The sequence below is a fragment of the Macaca fascicularis genome, chromosome 6, assembly GCF_037993035.2.
Source record: "Macaca fascicularis isolate 582-1 chromosome 6, T2T-MFA8v1.1".
Classification (NCBI taxonomy): domain Eukaryota; kingdom Metazoa; phylum Chordata; class Mammalia; order Primates; family Cercopithecidae; genus Macaca; species Macaca fascicularis.
In genome coordinates, this window is record NC_088380.1 from 98,670,053 (window position 1) to 98,688,315 (window position 18,263).

At 35.3% G+C, this 18,263-nt stretch overlaps 1 protein-coding gene across 9 annotated transcripts in view; it reads left to right on the forward strand.

Moving 5' to 3' along the window:
- Nucleotides 1–18,263, forward strand: part of SLF1 (SMC5-SMC6 complex localization factor 1) — a 76,767-nt gene that overhangs the window by 54,067 nt on the left and 4,437 nt on the right. For 7 of the 9 annotated variants that reach the window (XR_012413921.1, XM_065545832.2, XM_005557392.5 and 4 more), the window contains 6 exons: nt 4,325–4,472; nt 12,020–12,165; nt 13,901–14,064; nt 14,865–14,998; nt 16,952–17,044; nt 17,455–17,637. Coding sequence is in view for 8 of the 9 variants with exons in the window: in XM_065545832.2 (XP_065401904.1) it covers nt 4,325–4,472; nt 12,020–12,165; nt 13,901–14,064; nt 14,865–14,998; nt 16,952–17,044; nt 17,455–17,637 (868 nt within the window). In the remaining variant the exon portion in view is untranslated. Of the gene's footprint in view, nt 1–4,324; nt 4,473–4,502; nt 4,662–12,019; nt 12,166–13,900; nt 14,065–14,864; nt 14,999–16,951; nt 17,045–17,454; nt 17,638–18,263 lie in introns of those variants that run through there. The other 2 variants (XM_045394832.3, XM_073993847.1) reach the window with 2 other exon arrangements.

The following is an 18,263-nucleotide window of genomic DNA, read 5'->3' on the forward strand; positions in this document are numbered from 1 at the left end:
ATTCATTCTTATACTTAATTAAATCTTTTTGGCAGTTTGCAGTTTCAAGAATTCCATGCATGTTCACAGACATCATTTTCTGTACTGTAAAGCATTTGTTTCTTGATTTGCTGAGTTGAAGTATTCAATTTAAGTCATTAGCTAAACAGAAGTCCTCAGTTTATGCTAATATTGTTTTGTCATAATGTCAATCAGCAAGTATTGCAGAGTGACACAATGGCAGTGAATTTCATTGTCATTAATCTGAGAAAGCGTTGGGCTTTCCTTGGCAAAGAGCAGAGGTGGGCTGTGTCAAGGTTATGGAGGAGGTACAATTTTTACTAGTCCCACTTTTCTTTGAGATGTTCTTAAGTGCTATTGATAATTCTACAATATAGGTAGAAATGTAAGCTAGTTTACATTAATAGATAAGAAAGTTGATAAAGAGTTTGAATAACTTATTCAAGGTGTCACAGCTTGTTAGAGCAAAGCCTTGACTAGAGGCCAAGTCTCCACCGCACCACACTTTCTCATGTTTCAAATGCCAGTGTTTAAAACAGGAAGAGGCACAGTGTGTGCTTTATGTTTCCGTCTTTCCAGAAGAGTAGTTTGTCACGTATTACAGTGGGATATCATGGAAATCCCTAATCTGGGAGTCAGAAGGCCAAGATGCTAGTTTGTTCTACATTACAGATTAGTCAAGTTTTGGAAGATTGTCAATTTTATAAACTAGAAGTTACCTCTACTGGCAGATGATACAGAACCGTATTGACAGAATGTCTGGTTATAGAGTTTAACATATTAGAAAGGAATTCTATATATAGATATATATCATATATATCTATGCAGGTATATATCATATATGCAAAATCTTGTCTACCTTTTATTTCTTTGTTAATTCTTAGGATATTCATGTTCTCGTCTGTCAGCTTTAACAAATATTTCAGTATTCCAAGAAAACTGCTTTCCTTTGATGATTTATTTACTATTTTCTTAGTAATCTATTTCTAAAGCTTATATGTCCACTATACTGGAAGGAATAGCATTGTTGATGTATTGTTAAAGTGGCAGTGAGTATAATCCATAGCACACTGTCTTGGCCCTATTATTGTTATGAGTGTGATAGTTAAGATTATGGTATGAAAGGATCTAAGAACTTGACTTGAAAGTGTCTTTTCATATAAAAACTTGCTATTATGGCTGTGTAGTAGTGTGCATGTTTAGCTAATGACATGAAAACAAGAATAACTTTGGCAGGATCTTTTTTATCATAGTAAAAAAGCTATAGTTATTCCTCGAAATCACTGCAAGACCTCTTCCCTCTCTCTAATAACATTAATATCAAGGTAAGTTTAATATTAAGCAATATATTAATATTCTATTGTGATTTTAACTGTATGTATGACATACTTATATAAGGAAAGAGGGAAAGTCCCAACTGGTTGATTTTTTGTTGTTGTTGTTGTTTAGTGTTGTTTTTGATTGATAGAAAGCTGGATTGTGTTTTTATATAAGGCTTCACTCTGTGGGCTAACATTCTTCTTTCCTGCCCAGGGTCTTAGAGCCTGGGTGGTCTAAAGTGATCTTGATTTACTATACCCTTGAGATGGAGAATACTTTCAGAAATCAAAATTTACCAACCTCTTGCTTCTTTCCTGAGTACTGTCATTGCTGATATTCAGATACATGTTATATTGGAAGGAACATTTTGTGGATGCATATGTGCATATGGGCATAATCAATTTAGTAGTTTATATATTTTCACTGTTCTGTTTTATATTCTCTTGATAACGGTGAGAAGTAAGGATTAACTAACTTGCTCAGAGTGATCAAGCAAGATACTGGCTTTACAAAGAATGGAGTTGATTTCCTGCAGTGTTTTCTGGAGACTAGCAGTAGACCCTAGTCCTGCCAATCACACCAGGGGAGGTGTTGGTGCTACTTATGTGACCAGAGCTGCTGCTAGTTTCCCATGCCATATAGCCACAACTGCAAGGCTTATACTCAGCTCTCTTATCAAGGCAGGAGACTGGGTGGGATTGACAGCCACCTGTGAAGCCTCACCTGCTAGAATCTGGCTGGCTGTCTTGGCCCCTGATCATGTCAGAAGAAGAGCACCGCTTTCTTAATCATGCAGCTTTTAAAAATCTCCTCAGCTCCACACTTAAGGGTCTCTCTCCTAGATTCTAATGTCTAGCCCTACACGAATGCAGTATGCTGCCCCTGATGTGATAGGACAACAGAGGACCTGCACACATGCTACTGGTCCTGACTATGTGTTTTCCTTCCATAAACACTGTTCTGGCAAACTGGTTGTGTGTGCTGCTGGACCATTTGCTTATGTTTGCACAATAAACCAAAAATTGAACTTTGGTTTTGAAATCATTTATCTGCTAGCTAGAGCTAGTAGATATGGAATGATATCCCAATGAAATATTGAATATACATATAAGAAATTTGTTTGCTGAGGGCAGGAGAAACAAATCCAGTAGACACTGAGGGTTCAGAGTGCTGGGGATTTCTTTCTCACTAATCCCATATTAGGCATAATATATGCTAGTTTGGTGTGTAATATATAACTAATACACTGAAATACACATGATTCTGTAATATATAACATAATAACATAATGTACTATTTATGAGTGTGTTAGTTTAGATTATAGTATAGAAGGATCCAAGAACCTGATTTGGAAGTGCCTTTTATATAAAAACTTACTATTCTAATCTGTAAAATTCCATGTAAACTGTGAAGACAAAGTGTGAAAATAATATTTTAAAAACACCTTTGATTTAAATATAAACACTTTTTCAAAACATTAAACCAGCTGAAATTCTTATGTTCCTGTTATTTGTCATCTAGGCTTGTTGGATATGCGAAAAAATCACTAAGCAGTTGTGTAAAAGGCATGTGAAAAGGTTTTAATAAATATTGTGATAATAGATTAGCTTATTAGTAATGTTAGATGCATTCGTTATAGATCAGGTTCTTAGATCCTTTTATACTGTAATCTTAACTATTACACATGAACAGTAAATTATGTTATATATTATACTTATGTTATTTAAGCATAATATATGCCTAATATGGGATTAATGAGAAAGAAATTAGATGGGAGAACATAGTTATAATCTGTTACTGTAGCATTTATTAAAACGTCATATGCCTTTTACCCAACTATTAGTGATTTTTTTCTACATATCCAACATGCCTAGACAACAAATAACAAGAACATAAGAATTTCAGCTGGTTTTAATGCTTTGAAAAAGCGTTTGTATTTCAATCAGTGGTGTTTTTAAAATTTCATTTTCACACTTCTTCATCTTCATAGTTTCTACTGAATTTTAGAGATTAGAAAAATACTTTCAAACACTAGGGTAAAGCACACTTAGAAGGCTTGTATGCCTTGTTACATTTCTTATAAGAATTTAATGATATTTATTATGAAAGTAATCATATAAAATGATATACTTTTTTTTTTTTTTTTTTTGAAACGGAGTGTCACTCTGTCGCCCAGGCTGGAGTGCAATGGCGCAATCTCCTCTCACTGCAAGCTCCACCTCCCGGGTTCACGCCATTCTCCTGCCTCAGCCTCCTGAGTAGCTGGGACTACAGGCGCCCGCCGCCACGCCCGGCTAACTTTTTGTATTTTTAGTAGAGACGGGGTTTCACCGTGTTCGCCAGGATGGTCTCGATCTCCTGACCTCATGATCTGCCCACCTTGGCCTCCTAAAGTGCTGGGATTACAGGTGTGAGCCACCGCACCCAGCCAATGATATACTTTTAAAACTGATTTCTACATCTCTCAGTTGGGTAATTAGTATTTGATATATAATTAAATAAAAATTTGAATCAGTATATTATAGCAAATGAATAATCTTGTTTACTAGAGCTTCTATTCATCAGGTTTCTCAGGTCTTTCTGGAAAATGTCATATAGAGAAATGTAAAGAATAATTCTATATATAAACAGTGGGGGTAGATAAATCTGTCTTCTTTTATAGTCATATCTCTCCTATTTATAAAAATCTACAAAAACTAGGTATTTTCTCATTATTTTAATGGAATTATTGCCTGACAAACTTGATAGGTTGGATGAAATTAAAGTTTATTCTGAACTGTTAAGTTGTAGGTCTTTGGAAAATTTGCTTTATTAACTCTTGTCATGTGGAGAGAAAGATGGAGGGGAGAGAATTAGTTAGAGTTCTTAAGAATACCTTTTATCATTACATACCCTGTATTTTTAAATAACTATGTTTTACCCCTCAAAACATATTCAAAATAAATACTAATAGAAATTCAATATTGTAATATATATTGGTAATTTTTTTGTATCTTAATGTCAGGTCTTCAAACATGAACTAGCTTACTTATTGACTGGAATTCTTGGAGCAGCAATAGATTATTGGATTTTCCTTGGTCTTAAGATGGGTAGAAATGTGATGCGACACATGTCTGATGACTTAGGAAGTTATATTTCTCTTTCGTGTGATGGTAAGTTTATCTATGTTCTGTTTTTTTCAGAACCATTCTGGAAATCAGTTTTGATTTTCTTTTAAGCAGTCTGTAAGCTTTAACATATGCTCATTTGAAGCTTTCCTTGAAATTGTTATGGATACATGCACAGATAGATACAAACAGACAATATAAAGAGAAAGACTTAAAGTACCCTTATTGTTCCTACACAGGTAACTGTTGTTAACTTTTTAATGTCTTTCTGGTATTTCTAAGCATTTTTGTATAGTTGAATTCATACTGTATATGTAATTTTGCATTCTTATTTTCCTCTAAACATTACAGGAGACTTCCCCCCACATATATTTATTATTCAAATATAATTATTTTGCTTGGTGCACTGGCTCACGCCTATAATCCCAGCCTACTTTGGGAAGCCGAGGTGGGAGGATCTCTTGAGCCCAGGAGTTTGAGACCAGCCTGTGGAACATAGCAAGACTCTGTCCGTTTTTTTTTTTTTTTTTTTTTTTTGAGACGGAGTCTTGCTCTGTCGCCCAGGCTGGAGTGCAGTGGCGGGATCTCGGCTCACTGCAAGCTCGGCCTCCCGGGTTCACGCCATTCTCCTGCCTCAGCATCCCGAGTAGCTGGGACTACAGGTGCCTGCCACCTCGCCCGCCTAGTTTTTTTGTATTTTTTTAGTAGAGACGGGGTTTCACCGTGCTAGCCAGGATGGTCTCGATCTCCTGACCTTGTGATCCACCCGTCTCGGTCTCCCAAAGTGCTGGGATTACAGGCTTGAGCCAACGCGCCCGGCCAAGACTCTGTCTTTTAAAATAATTTTTTTTAATTGCTGGGCATGGTGGCATATGCCAGTAGTCACAGCTACTCTGGAGGCTGAAGTGGGAGGATCCCTTGAGCCTAGGAGTCCAAGGCTGCAGGGAGCCATGATTGTGCCACTGCACTCTAGCCTGGATGACAGAGCAAGACCCTGTCTCTTTAAAAAAACAAACAAAAACTTGCTACTATTTTTCCCCATTGAGTCTGGTGCTCTAACAAGAAATGAACATGGGTGAAGCAAACAGAAGTAATTTATATGGATAATTTTTTTCACTCTTCCTTTTCCCCATTACCTACTTTAATGTCTCCCCTAAAATAAAGGGGGAAGGGAGTGTTATTTAAGAAAATGATGGCAGAACTCATTTCACAAGTTGAAAAGTTCTACCCAATTGTTTGGGCCTCTAGACTGAAGGAGGCTTCTGTAAAGACCTTATGTAGATTCCCAAACTCCATAGGCAGTTTAGGAAGAGTCTTTGTCTATCCTTCCCTTTTTTTTTCTTTCTTTCTTTATTTCTGTAATCCTTAATTCCTGAAATGAATACATTTTAAACCAAGTAAGTTTTTTTGTGATTCTTAGCTATAAAAGATGACTTTTATATACTTTTATATACTTGATATTTTAAACTGCCAAATAAGTACTCTACTACACATGTGTTTCAGTGTATCTTGATTTTATATAAAGAAAACATTCTTCAGTATGCTGTCAATCACTTTAATACTTTGAAGAGAGACTTCAGAATAGGAATCCAGGTTATAACTGGGTTCAGGATTTATTCGATGATGCCTCTGCAGAGAGAGTTCTCTTTTTATACTACCAAAGAAGATTTTTATCTGAAGCATTTTAGATAAATCTTTTTTTCTTTCTTTTTCATTGAGCTGAGGGGGTGATTACAGTTCCCTTTGTGGACTAGCTGTCCTTTGTTGCATGACTTTAACATTTCTTAGCTAACATTCAATCTTCCTGCAGAACCCTCTCTTACATTTCTTTCCCACCATTCCTACTAGGTAGTTTAGTGGTTTTTATCCTTTTCAAAAAACAGAATTCTGGCATTATTTTCTAGAATGGGAACTAAGCATTTGACTAACGGAATTTCCTATTTTCATTCCTTAATGAAATTTGAGTTTGGAGACCTAGTAGAGGATTAGCAGTGGCTTTAGAGATTATCAGTATAGTTATATGTCTTGTTTCCAATACATAGTAATTGCCCTTAAGGAATTATAATTTATCTTATAGTTTAGCCAAATGCATGAAATATAATAAGCCTTGTATTAAAAGGATTCTATTACCTGTTATACATTTGCTTCAGTGCTTTCTTCACTAATATTCTGAGTTTCCCTTCACTTTAAAGCAGGACATTGTTATCCAATGTTATTTTCAGTTTTTACGTGACAAGTGTAAAACCCAGAACTTTGATTCTGTGAGTAACATGAACTTAAACTGAACCTTAGTGTTACTATTATGATCCTGTCAACAGATTATTTTGCTCCCGAAGATCTATTAATATATTTGATCACTAACATTTAAAACTTTAGATGAGATTTAAATTGTCACTATTGAAAAGTATTTTTAAGCCTTTTTCTTTACCTTTCTCAAAATGTACACGTGTGCGCGTGCACATGCGCACACACGCAGTTGGTTGCTTAGGCTTCAAATTCGGTTATAGGTAAGCAATTTAAAAGTTTTAAACATTATTTCTTTTTTCTTTTTTTTTGAGACATAGTCTTACTCTCTCCCCCAAGCTGGAGTGCAGTGGCATGATCTTGGCTCACTGCAGTCTCTGCCTCCCTGGTTCAAGTGATTCTTGTGCCTCAGCCTCCCAAGTAGCTGGGATTACAGGTGTGTACCACCACGCCTGACTAACTTTTTGTAGTTTTAGTAGAGATGGGGGTTTCACCATGTTTGCCAGGCTGGTCTCAAACTGCAGACCTCAGGTGATCTGCCCACCTCGACTTCCCAGGTGCTGGGATTACAGGTATGAACCACTGCGCCCAGCCAAAAGTTTTAAATATATATTTCTAAAAATCATTCAAATTAGTATTTTTCTATTTTCTGTCTAGTTTTTTTCTTTTCTGTTAGTGCAGGTTGATGTTTAACCTTTGTCAAGAGACAGAAATCAAGTGAACATTTTATCATAAACCAGTAGCCTCCACCCTGAGGGACAGAGTAAGACTCTTCTCAACAACAACAAAAAATAATGTTTAAAACTTTTAAATTGCCTAGCTATAACCAAATTTGAAGCCTAACCAACCGTGTGTGTGTGTACACACGTGTGTGTGTGTGCACATGTGTACACTTGGAGAAAGGTAAAGAAAAAGGCTTAAAAAATACTTTTCATTAGTGACAATTTAAATCTCATCTAAAGTTTTGAATGTTAGTGATCAAATGTATTAATAGATATTTGGGAGCAAAATAATCCGTTGACAGAATTAGTAACACTAAGGTTGAGTTTAAGCTCATGTTAGTCACACACACAATCAAAATTCTGGGGTGTTGTAATAATGTTCGTTTTGTTCATATTTTGATGAAGAACTTTAAAATTCATTGTCTGCCACCTCTTTTTTTTCCTCATTTCTTTGCTGATATTCCTTTCTTTTTTTAAAAAAAAATCATTTATTTTGCATTATTCTTCTACTCAGTTACTATCTTTTGCTTTTCCCAAGTCATTAGTAAAGATGTTATAATTTCACTGTTATGTAACTTCCAGTTGAAAATATCGATCCATCTTTCTCAATTATGGTAAACTGGATGTTCTGATTTTTACTAGTTCAGAAGTACAAAATTCATACTATGACACTACTCAGATTCACATCTATCAAATTCATTTCAGTTTAGTGTAATTTTTAGTTTATAATTGTTTTGTCAAGAATTAAGGCAACAGATATTTTAGAAGATAAATAAAATTTTTTCCATCAGATCTCATATTCATCAGTTCCATAGAGATGCTACTCTTTGTTATTTCTGAACACTTTGGACAGAAATTTTCTTTTCTGTATTTTAAGGTCAAGTTATCTGAAATTTCTTTTTTATGCCTACTTGAAATTCCTTATGTAGTGGCTTAAACTACGGATTAACAAACTGTTCAATGTTAAGTACCAGACAGTAAATATTACTGGCTTTTTAGGCCTTACAGTCTCTTCAGGCCACTCAACTTTGCAGTTTTTAGTAAGAAAGCAACCATACACAATACATAGACAGCATGACTGTGTTCCAGTAAAACTTTATTTGTAAAAACAGGCAGCACACCACAGTTTGCCCATCCTGACTTAAACATATTTCTCCTCCAATTGTTTCAGTGGGAAAGAAGATGTCATCAAAATTTACTATAGTTTTTTTTTCATATCTTTGTAGAACTTTAATAAAACTTCCGTTTCTCAGATTACATCATTATTTCCTGATAAATACTTTTTCCAAACCTTTATTCACTTTTGCTTTATCTCTTAATTTCTTTCCATGCTTCAGACCTCAAAATATAAATGTTTATGTGTCATTACTAATTCTCAGCCAAAATGTTTCTGTTCTCTTCGTTTATTCAGCAAAATTTTATTGGCATTCTACCAGGCATTGAGCTAAAGGCTTTTCTATACAGTGGAAGAGGGAAACAAAACATGGTCCTTGTGGGTTTTTTTTCTTTTTTGACTTTAAGAGAGATAAACTGTAAAGTTAATATAAATATGTCATTTAAAATAAGTGCTCTGAACAGGAAAAACTAGGTGTTGAGATTGGTGAACTTACTTTTATACTGTATGACCATGGAATGCAGAACGTGAAGAATAAGTAGAAGTTTGACAGTACAGAGTGTTTTTAGTCAGAAGGTAACATTTACCAAAACTCTGAATAGGAAAGAAGGCCTGTTTGAGACCTTCTGGTGCCTGGCTGATGGGAAGAGAGGCCAGAATAAGGCCAAAGAAGGGTTAAGGGAGTTTGTGTAGGGATTTGTAAGCCTTGTTAAGGAGTTAGAAGCTATTGAAACAAGGGAGTAGCATGATCTCATTAACTTGATTTAAAAAGATGGTCCTGGCTTGGCTCTCTATTAGGAGTTATTGGTATCTGCTAACCGTTCATTCATTCATCTGTCAAATACTAAATGTTTACTCTGTACAGATTAATGACCTATATACTGTAAGGGCTACAAGTATGACCCTTCTCTTAAAGTTCTTACAGTCCACGGGCTAATTTTCTTGTGTTCTCCTGTTCATCTGTTTTTTTTTTTTTTATTCCCCTTGACTTTGTAACCTGGTAATATATGGATCTGTCATATTAGTACTTTGTATTCCTTATATCTGTAAGCCTATCAGATATGATCCTTATTAGATAAATAACCCCATTTGTAAATTTCAATGTGAGACCAGCTCTTTTGAACTCTGCAAGTTATTTCTGCTTTGCTTTTGCCTCTGTCTAGAGTTCTTATGTTAAGAGATCAATTGGTTGCAGTACACTAAAAAAGAAGGCTTTTTAATGTATATAATTAGAGATTAAATGTTTATATTATCTTTTGATTCTTATCCTTCAGTTTACTGCTTGTACATTTTTAGATAATATTAACAGAGCCTCAGTAGTAGCAAGAAAACTGGTTGTAAGTAATTCTTTTCTCCTCTCCAACTCAAAAAAAATTGTATCTTGGCTGGGCACAGTGGCTTACACCTATAATCCTAGCACTTTGGGAGACGAAGGTGGACGGATCACAAGGTCAGGAGATTGAGACCATCCTGGTTAACACGATGAAACCTGTCTCTACTAAAAATGCCAAAAATTAGCCGGGTGTGGTGGCGGGTGCCTGTAGTCCTAGCTACTTGGGAGACTCAGGCAGGAGAATGGTGTAAACCCGGGAGGCGGAGGTTGCAGTGAGCCAAGATCGCGCCACTGCACTCCAGCCTGGACCATACAGCAAGACTCTGTTTCAAAAAAAAAAAAAAATTGTGTCTCTGTAGAGGCCATATTGGAAGGGATTATCTAAATTCAATGATAATATTATCTGTTTGGGGTTAGTTGTATCTGGTTAACATCAGACCTGAAGCCAAAGGTTTAAACACTCCTTATAACAAGCTGCCACAAGGCATGGGCATCAGATCTCTTTAGTCAGGGCAAGTTTCTCAGCCTGCGTACTGATTATGTTTTGGGCTGGATAATTATTTGTTGTTGGGGCTGTCCTGTGTATTGTAGGCTGTCCTGTGTATTGTAGCATCCTGGGCCTTTGCCCACTGGATGCCAATAGCATCCCCTTCCCCAATGTGGCAACCAGAAATTAACAAATGTTACCTGAGAGCAGATCCTCCCTTACTTCTCCCATCCACTCTTGAAAAATCAGAGTCAAGGGTCAAGGACTACAAGACACTAGATCCCCAGCCTTTTATGAAGGCATCTGAGCAGGACATTGACTGGGTGTCTGCATTCTCTTCGCCCTGAAAGAATTCCATCCCGAATAGGGAGGCCAGCTTTTATGCCTTATACTCCTATTAAGTTTATCATTGTCTGATTTTGAAACTATATTTTAACTTAATGCTTACAATTTTAATTCTTCTCTTCTGTTTATTATGTTTATTTTGCTAATTGTATTGACTTATTCTTTATTCTTCCAGTATTTATAGTTAATCTGCCTTATTGTATAATATCACAACTTTTTTATATTGTTTGTAATTTTAGCTCTTTTGATATCCTCTTGGTTGGTCTTATTTATTCTTTTATTGTCATTTTGTTGTATTTTCATCACGTTACATAGATAATATTAATAGTTTATAATATTAAATAGATCACATGGGAAATAGTCACTCTTTTATCACTTTCAATTCATGGGTATATTTACGCGTTTTCATCTTATTGAAGTACTTGAGGTTTTGTATAAGAGATTTGAGGCTTTTGATGTTTTCTTGTTTTTTGTTTCATCATTTAAAATTATCCACCATCTTGCGTGCACCTATAGTCCCAGCTACTTAGGAGGCTGAGGCAGGAGAATTGCTTGAACCTGGGAGGTGGAGGTTACAGTGAGCCGAGATCGCACCACTGCACTCCAGCCTGGCGACAGAGCAAGACTCTGTCTTTAAAAAAAAAAAAAAAAAAATTTGTCCACTATCCCCCATAGTAGAGTGGGTGCACACTTCTGAGGAAGTCTTTATACATGCTCTTGTTTCATGTTTTTCTTCTTTATACATGCTCTTGTTTCATGTTTTTCTTCTTTATACATGCTCTTGTTTCATGTTTTTCTTCTTTATACATGCTCTTGTTTCATGTTTTTCTTCTTCACCTTGTGCCTTTCGTCCTTTTCTGCAGTGATAAGATTCATGGGTGTTGTCATAGGAAGCAGTCTACTTTCTTCCTATCAATTCGGTACTGATCATTGCAAATTAAATACTAGTATTTCATTTAAAAACTAATTACTGGTTTTCCAAAGGAGCATCCCTATTGTGGGAAGAGATCTTTAATGGTAGTTGGAAAGTATAGTGATAAATAAAATCCCTTGTATATATTCATATGTTACCTAATCTGTATATATGTAATTTCAAGACTTGTATCTGAAATAATCAAACCTAATGATTGTTTTTTCAAATGTGAGAACATGTACCATTAAATATTTTCTCTTAAAAGTCAAGGAATAGGGATATTGCCTATTTTTTATGGGTTAAAATCATGTGTATGAATCTTACAGGTATAAGAACTCTGATTTGATGGAATAAACTTCACTAAGGAAATAGCCTATGGAAAAAAGTATATAGGATACAGCAGTAACTATATCGACTTACCTTATGTTCTCCAGACTTTTCTTCACAGGAATTAGAGATTTTCATTTGCTCCTTTTCCTCCTCCTGGCTTCAAATGTTTGTTGCAGAGGCAGTCTTTAAAAAGTTGTGTCTACAGAGCTCTGGTAGTGTGTCTTCTGAGCCACTCTCTCTTCAGAAAATGGTAAGCACCTCTCTATTCTGAAGTGAGTTCACAAACTCAATTTTATTTATTTATTTATTTATTTATTTATTTATTTATTTTGAAACGGAGTCTTGCTCTGTTGTCCAGGCTGGAATGCAGTGGTGTGATCTCGGCTCACTGTAAGCTCTGCCTCCTGGGTTCATGCCATTCTCCTGCCTCAGCCTTCCTGGTAGCTGGGACTACAGGCACCGGCCACCACACCCAGCTAATATTTTTATATTTTTAGTAGAGACAGCGTTTCACCACGTTAGCCAGGGTGGTCTCGATCTCCTGACCTTGTGATCTGCCCGCCTCGGCCTCCCAAAGTGCTGGGAATACAGGCGTGAGCCACTGCGCCCGGCCCACAAACTGAATTTTAAAATATTCTTGGTTATTTCAGGTAAGTAGGCAGAATATATTAATTCATAAATCTTTCAATTCTGCATAAAAGCTAGTATATTTCTATCTCAAAATAGAGTAGTGAAAGCCAGCGGCAGTGCTGAGTGCCTGTAGTTCCAGCTGCTCAGGAGACTGAGGCGGGAGGATTGCTTGTGCCCCAGAATTTGAAGCTATAGGGCATTATGATTGCACCTATGCATAACCACTGCATTCCATCCTGGACAACATTGTGAGACCCCTTCTCCAGGGGCAGTTTGGAGAAGATAATCACCAAATAGAAATTTTAAGGTGGAGCATGATGGCCCCTTCCTATAATTCTAACACTTTTGGAAGCTGAGGCAGGAGGATCCCTTGAGCCCAGGAGTTCAAAACCAGCCTGGGCAACATAGCAAGACTCTGTCTCTAAAAAAAGTTAAATTGGCTGGGCATGGTGGCACATGCCTGTGGTCCCAGCTACTTGGGAGGCTGAGGTGGGAGGATCCTTAATCCCAGGAGGTCGAGGCAGCAGTGACCTGTAATAACCACTGTATTCTAGCCTAGGTGACATACTAAGACCCTGTCTCAACAACAACAACAAAAAAAAAAAGAAAAAGAGATTTTAATTTCTTTTGAGCAGAGCCAAGGGTTAATCATAGAAAAGTAAAAAAATCCTTGTTCTCTAATAAAATTCGTATGTGAGGTTATTATTTTGGAAAAAACTAGATCCAACAAAATTCTAAATGGTATTTAAAAAGCAAAATATTATGCATATAAGCTACAATTGATTTAAAGTTTTCCAGTTTTATTTTGGCTGTCTTTAGATATTAATATCCGGTAGCTCTAGCAATTTTTTAATTAAATGAGAAATACGTATATTGGTCAGATTAGGCAAATTCTGTTTTGCAGCAATCCTTGCCTTTAAGGATGTTTTTATTCCTTATTTTGTTTTCTATTGAAGAAAGACTTGTTTTCTGTTAAAAAAAAAAAAAAGGCATTATCAAAATGGAAATTAAGAAATACCAGTTGTATGTAAATCATACATATGAAATATGCAAATGAATCATACACATTGGGCATAAGACTAATCAAAAGAGCTTTCTTAAATGAGGATCAAAATTGAATTAGAAAAAAATAATTATTTTTAAGAAGGTATTTTTCTGTTTGTTCACATGGTATATTGACTATGACACAAAGCTAGCTTTCTTAATATTTTATTATGTTCAACCAAGATAGAGTGGCAACCATAGTGATGCAACCAGGAAAATATAACCAAATGTAATAATGAAATGAATCAAATAATTTCTCTTTACTGCGGTTTTTGTAGTTGAGAAAATAATGCGATATTATTTTTCAACAGGTATATTCCTATTTACCAGCCTTGGGGAAAACTGGTGTGCTTGGGTCGGGAAAGATTCAGATATCAAAGAAAATAGGACAGCGGCCTTGTTTTGACTCTCAGAGAGCCTTACTAATGTTGAATGGTACTAAACAAAAACAAGTCGAAGGGCTGCCGGAGTTACCGTAAGTGATGCTGATATCCCAGCTGTGCTTTATTTTGGAGTACAGCTCTTTTTCTGATGCATTTCTTGAACTTTATGGTTATCTGTGATACTGTCTGAATTATATTGATTAGACCAAAACTCAATTTTTAGATGTATTTGATCAACATTTTCTGTTTCTGTAATTCAAGGTACATGCTTTCTTTCTGCTTCCCAAAAGAAATAAAACTGGTCATCCAATTATTGATGCATTGTTGATGAAATACAGTTTTACACAATTTTTGTTCTATGATTTGAATTACTACTTTGCCATAATATAGATGGAATTTCAGAATGCATGGTCATATGAGATATCCTATATCGTAATAGTAGTTTTCCCAAAATGAGAAACCACCTCTAAAAGTATAGGGTGTATAAAAGTGTATGTCGTATAAAACTCAGTAAAGTTCTGTGAGAGGAAGAAGAGAATAGAATCAGAATATGAAACTGAGAATGGGGAGCAGAGACCTGCTTGATCTTAGCTTTCTGCTTTATTCTCTCTGTCAATATATGGTTTAACTGGTCTTTTGCTCTTTATTTGACATTTTGTATTTATAAATTTAGTGAGCAGTTGGGGGAGTAAGACTAATAAAAGAAAATTAGTGCACTGAAATTTGTTTCTACACAGTTGAAATAAATTTTAAAATTAGAAAGCAGTAAAGATTGAATGAGCAAGGGGGTTTAAATTAAAAGGAGGCTAGACTTTTAAAAAATACCATCTAATGTATGCTGGCACGCCTTGCTGAAAAACAAGCTTTCCTTATTTCTTAATTTTCCTTTCAGAGACCTGAACCTTGCTAAATGTTCCTCAACATTAAAAAAATTGAAAAAGAAGTCAGAAGGAGAATTGTCCTGTTCCAAGGAGAATTGCCCCTCTGTAGTTAAAAAGATGAATTTTCACAAGACTAATCTAAAAGGTATTCCAAGTATCTAAATTAATTTATGCTAAGAACTTTTCGTTGTTATAGTCAGTACTTGCAGGTTTCACACATTTGCCCTGATGAATACTTGAACTTAAATATTGGACTAGGTCCAGGAAGTACCTTCTTGGATAACGTATTATTTTCTTGAACTGTCATTTATGCAAAGAAAGTGATTGTTTAATACCCAGTATAATAGAGTATTCCTTCCTTTTTTTCCTCTCCTTGCCGTTACAGATATGAAACACAGTGTAGCATTCATTGAGCTCATTCCAGACTTGCCCGCCTTACTTTTCTATTCCATCTCAACCTGTGCTGCTTAGGATCAGTGTCTTCTGATTTGAAAGTATAATTCAGTCTTCATCTCTTTCAGTCCTAGACATTTTGTGAACAAAGAATGAAGAGTAGGCTATGTTACATAGCTGTGTTAAGCATATGGGCTCTTTTCTTCCAGGCATTGAGCCCAGACTATGAAATGTGTTTGGCTTTTGGTTCTAACTATACTGGAACCTAAGTACCTAAAGGATGAAATAACAAGAATAGCGTAATAATTCACTTTGGCACCTCTTTTACTTAGACACCTCTTAACTTGCAAATGAATCTTCCGGAAGTCTTTACCTGGCCAAAGTAAATTGCTGAGTCTTTTTTGTTGTTGTTGTTATTTATGAGTTATATCTTGTTTTTAATACAAATATTAACATTATGACACCCATGGAAATAGTGACAGTGAAGTGCTTATATTTTAACGTGATATAAGTTCATAATTGCATATTATAGATTCAGAATAACTGTTCATTTGGCTTGGAATATGAAAATTGTATTAAATGAGAACTCAGATATTAATTTCACAAATCAGCGTTCCTTTTTCTTTGTTTTATTGTTTCAAAAAGTAAAATGAATATGAATGATTTTAGGCAGAACAGCAGAAGGAACTGGGAGAGAGGAAGAGAATTGAGATATAGTAGAGAAAAACTTCAAAAGCTTTTTATGCATGTAAAAAATGTTTTTGTAGAAGTTACAGAGATAATCTGTAAAACTGAACACTGTAAAAATGTGCTTAGTATTTTATAGCAATAACAAATTTGATTCAGTATTTCATTTTGTTTCCTAAGCAGTCATTTATAGTAAATTTTTTTAAAATTCCCCTTAAATAATCACTTATATCTTATTAACCTTGGTTATAACAGTGATGGATATAGACAATTTTAGCCAGAAGGCATTAATTGCATCTCTCCTAGAAAAAAACCTTGTCTTTCTATTTGTTACTCTTGTTCAGCTTTAAATGGTACTAGGGATTTTTTTTTTACGTCCGTGTGTGTGTGTGTGTGTGTGTGTGTGTGTGTGTGTGTGGTGTGTTTATATTAAGATTCCTCCATTTCTCCCTCTCTGTGCTGTTGTAGCCAAGCCAGACAGCCTATTGAGAAGCAGCAAACCATCTGTTAATGGATTTGAAGTTCTGAATTATACTTGAGTGTGTAGAGGCACTCATGCTTAGCCAGAAACATTCATTTGAATTAAGCTATAAATGCTGTATAAAAAAGAGCCATACATTTAACGTAGGTTCATGAATAAATTTAAGAGAGGGCAATTGCACTCTAAACTTTTATTGCTGCAAAACCCAGTATTTTCGGTGTTCTCTGATCATTTGGGGGTTTTATAGCAGGATTGAAGCTTTAAACCTTGAACTAGGGGAGACAATGCCTGTGTTAAACCTTTTGCGGTAGAATTTCATTGCTGAATCGCTGATAGAACAGAAGCAATATGGATTGGTGGGGGTCCTTCCCTTCCCCCCCCCTTTTTTAATGCAGGAGATGTTTAAACCAGTCAAAAGGAAAACTCAATAAATAATTTTCTGGCATGGGGCCAGATCTCCTAGTTCATGCCCTTTGATTATTTTCTTTAGTTGATATCTTGTCTTCTCTGGAATAATCTATTAATTTTTTATGGCAGGAGAAACAGCCCTGCATAGAGCTTGCATAAATAACCAAGTGGAGAAATTGATTCTTCTTCTCTCTTTGCCAGGAATAGACATCAATGTTAAAGGTAAGTTTTAAATCTTTGTGGTCTAGTCCAATGTCTTAATATTTGTGATATTAAACAGTTTTATATCACATTAAGAAAAATTATTTAAGTAAGTTTACCTAAGGTATCTTAAAAGTATAAGAAAAATTTCTTAGCAAAGCCAAGAAATTTATCATATATTGATTTATAACTAATAGTATAAAAACATTTTTGTGTTCATATTTTGATAATACCCAATATTAATATTTTAAAATTGTTTTTAAATTTTTAAGGTAGAAATATGATTACACCCTAGACATTTTTATCACAGCATTCTTTTTGTATATGAAGCACCTAGAAAGTCACACTGATGAGAAAAGTAGAACATCAGTACTTTCCTACCAAAAGTCCTACTTCTGCCGTTTTAAAACTTGCCTTGATTTCTAATTTAGACAATGCTGGCTGGACGCCTTTGCATGAAGCCTGTAACTATGGCAACACAGTGTGTGTCCAGGAAATTTTGCAACGTTGTCCAGAGGTAGATCTGCTCACTCAAGTGGACGGGGTGACTCCTTTGCATGATGCACTGTCAAACGGACATGTAGAAATTGGCAAGCTGCTACTACAGCATGGGGGTGAGTGTGTTTATGCTAAATGGGTTTTGATAAATTATCCAGTTTTTTGATGAATCCTGCAGAGGTAGATAACATTTTATGTTTAAAATCTGCAAGGAAAGATGCCTTTATTTCATATTAATGAAAAAGTAAGGATAAAAAGTCTCCTAAAATGTAAGCACCCTTTATTAGTAGAGATAAAAGCGTTTTCATAATATATATTTGTTTATGTATGTATTATTAAGCTTATTTAGGTTCGTGTATGAGAGTTTATTTTTGAATTGAGTTTGCTGGTTTTAAATATTTATCCTTTTCCTTCAGGTGTGTAATGTCTTTGTGAGCCAGTCATTTCTGAAAGCTTATTGATAAAGGGATACAAATGTTCAATTGTGATTGCCTGGATTTTTTCATTCTTTTTTCATTTCCTGTATATAACTACAAACTCAATCTTATTTTTAATGAGTCATTTCTGTACAGACTGTAAAGAATGATATCCTAGAATATTTTTCATCATTCGCATTTTGCAGCCAATTAAGTTAAAGCAGGAGGATTTTCAAATGGTGATAACTGTTATGCAGGGGTTTTGTGAAGGAGGGTAGCTTGAACTGAATATTCATCTGTGTTTTTCCTGCTGATTTTTGATCTTT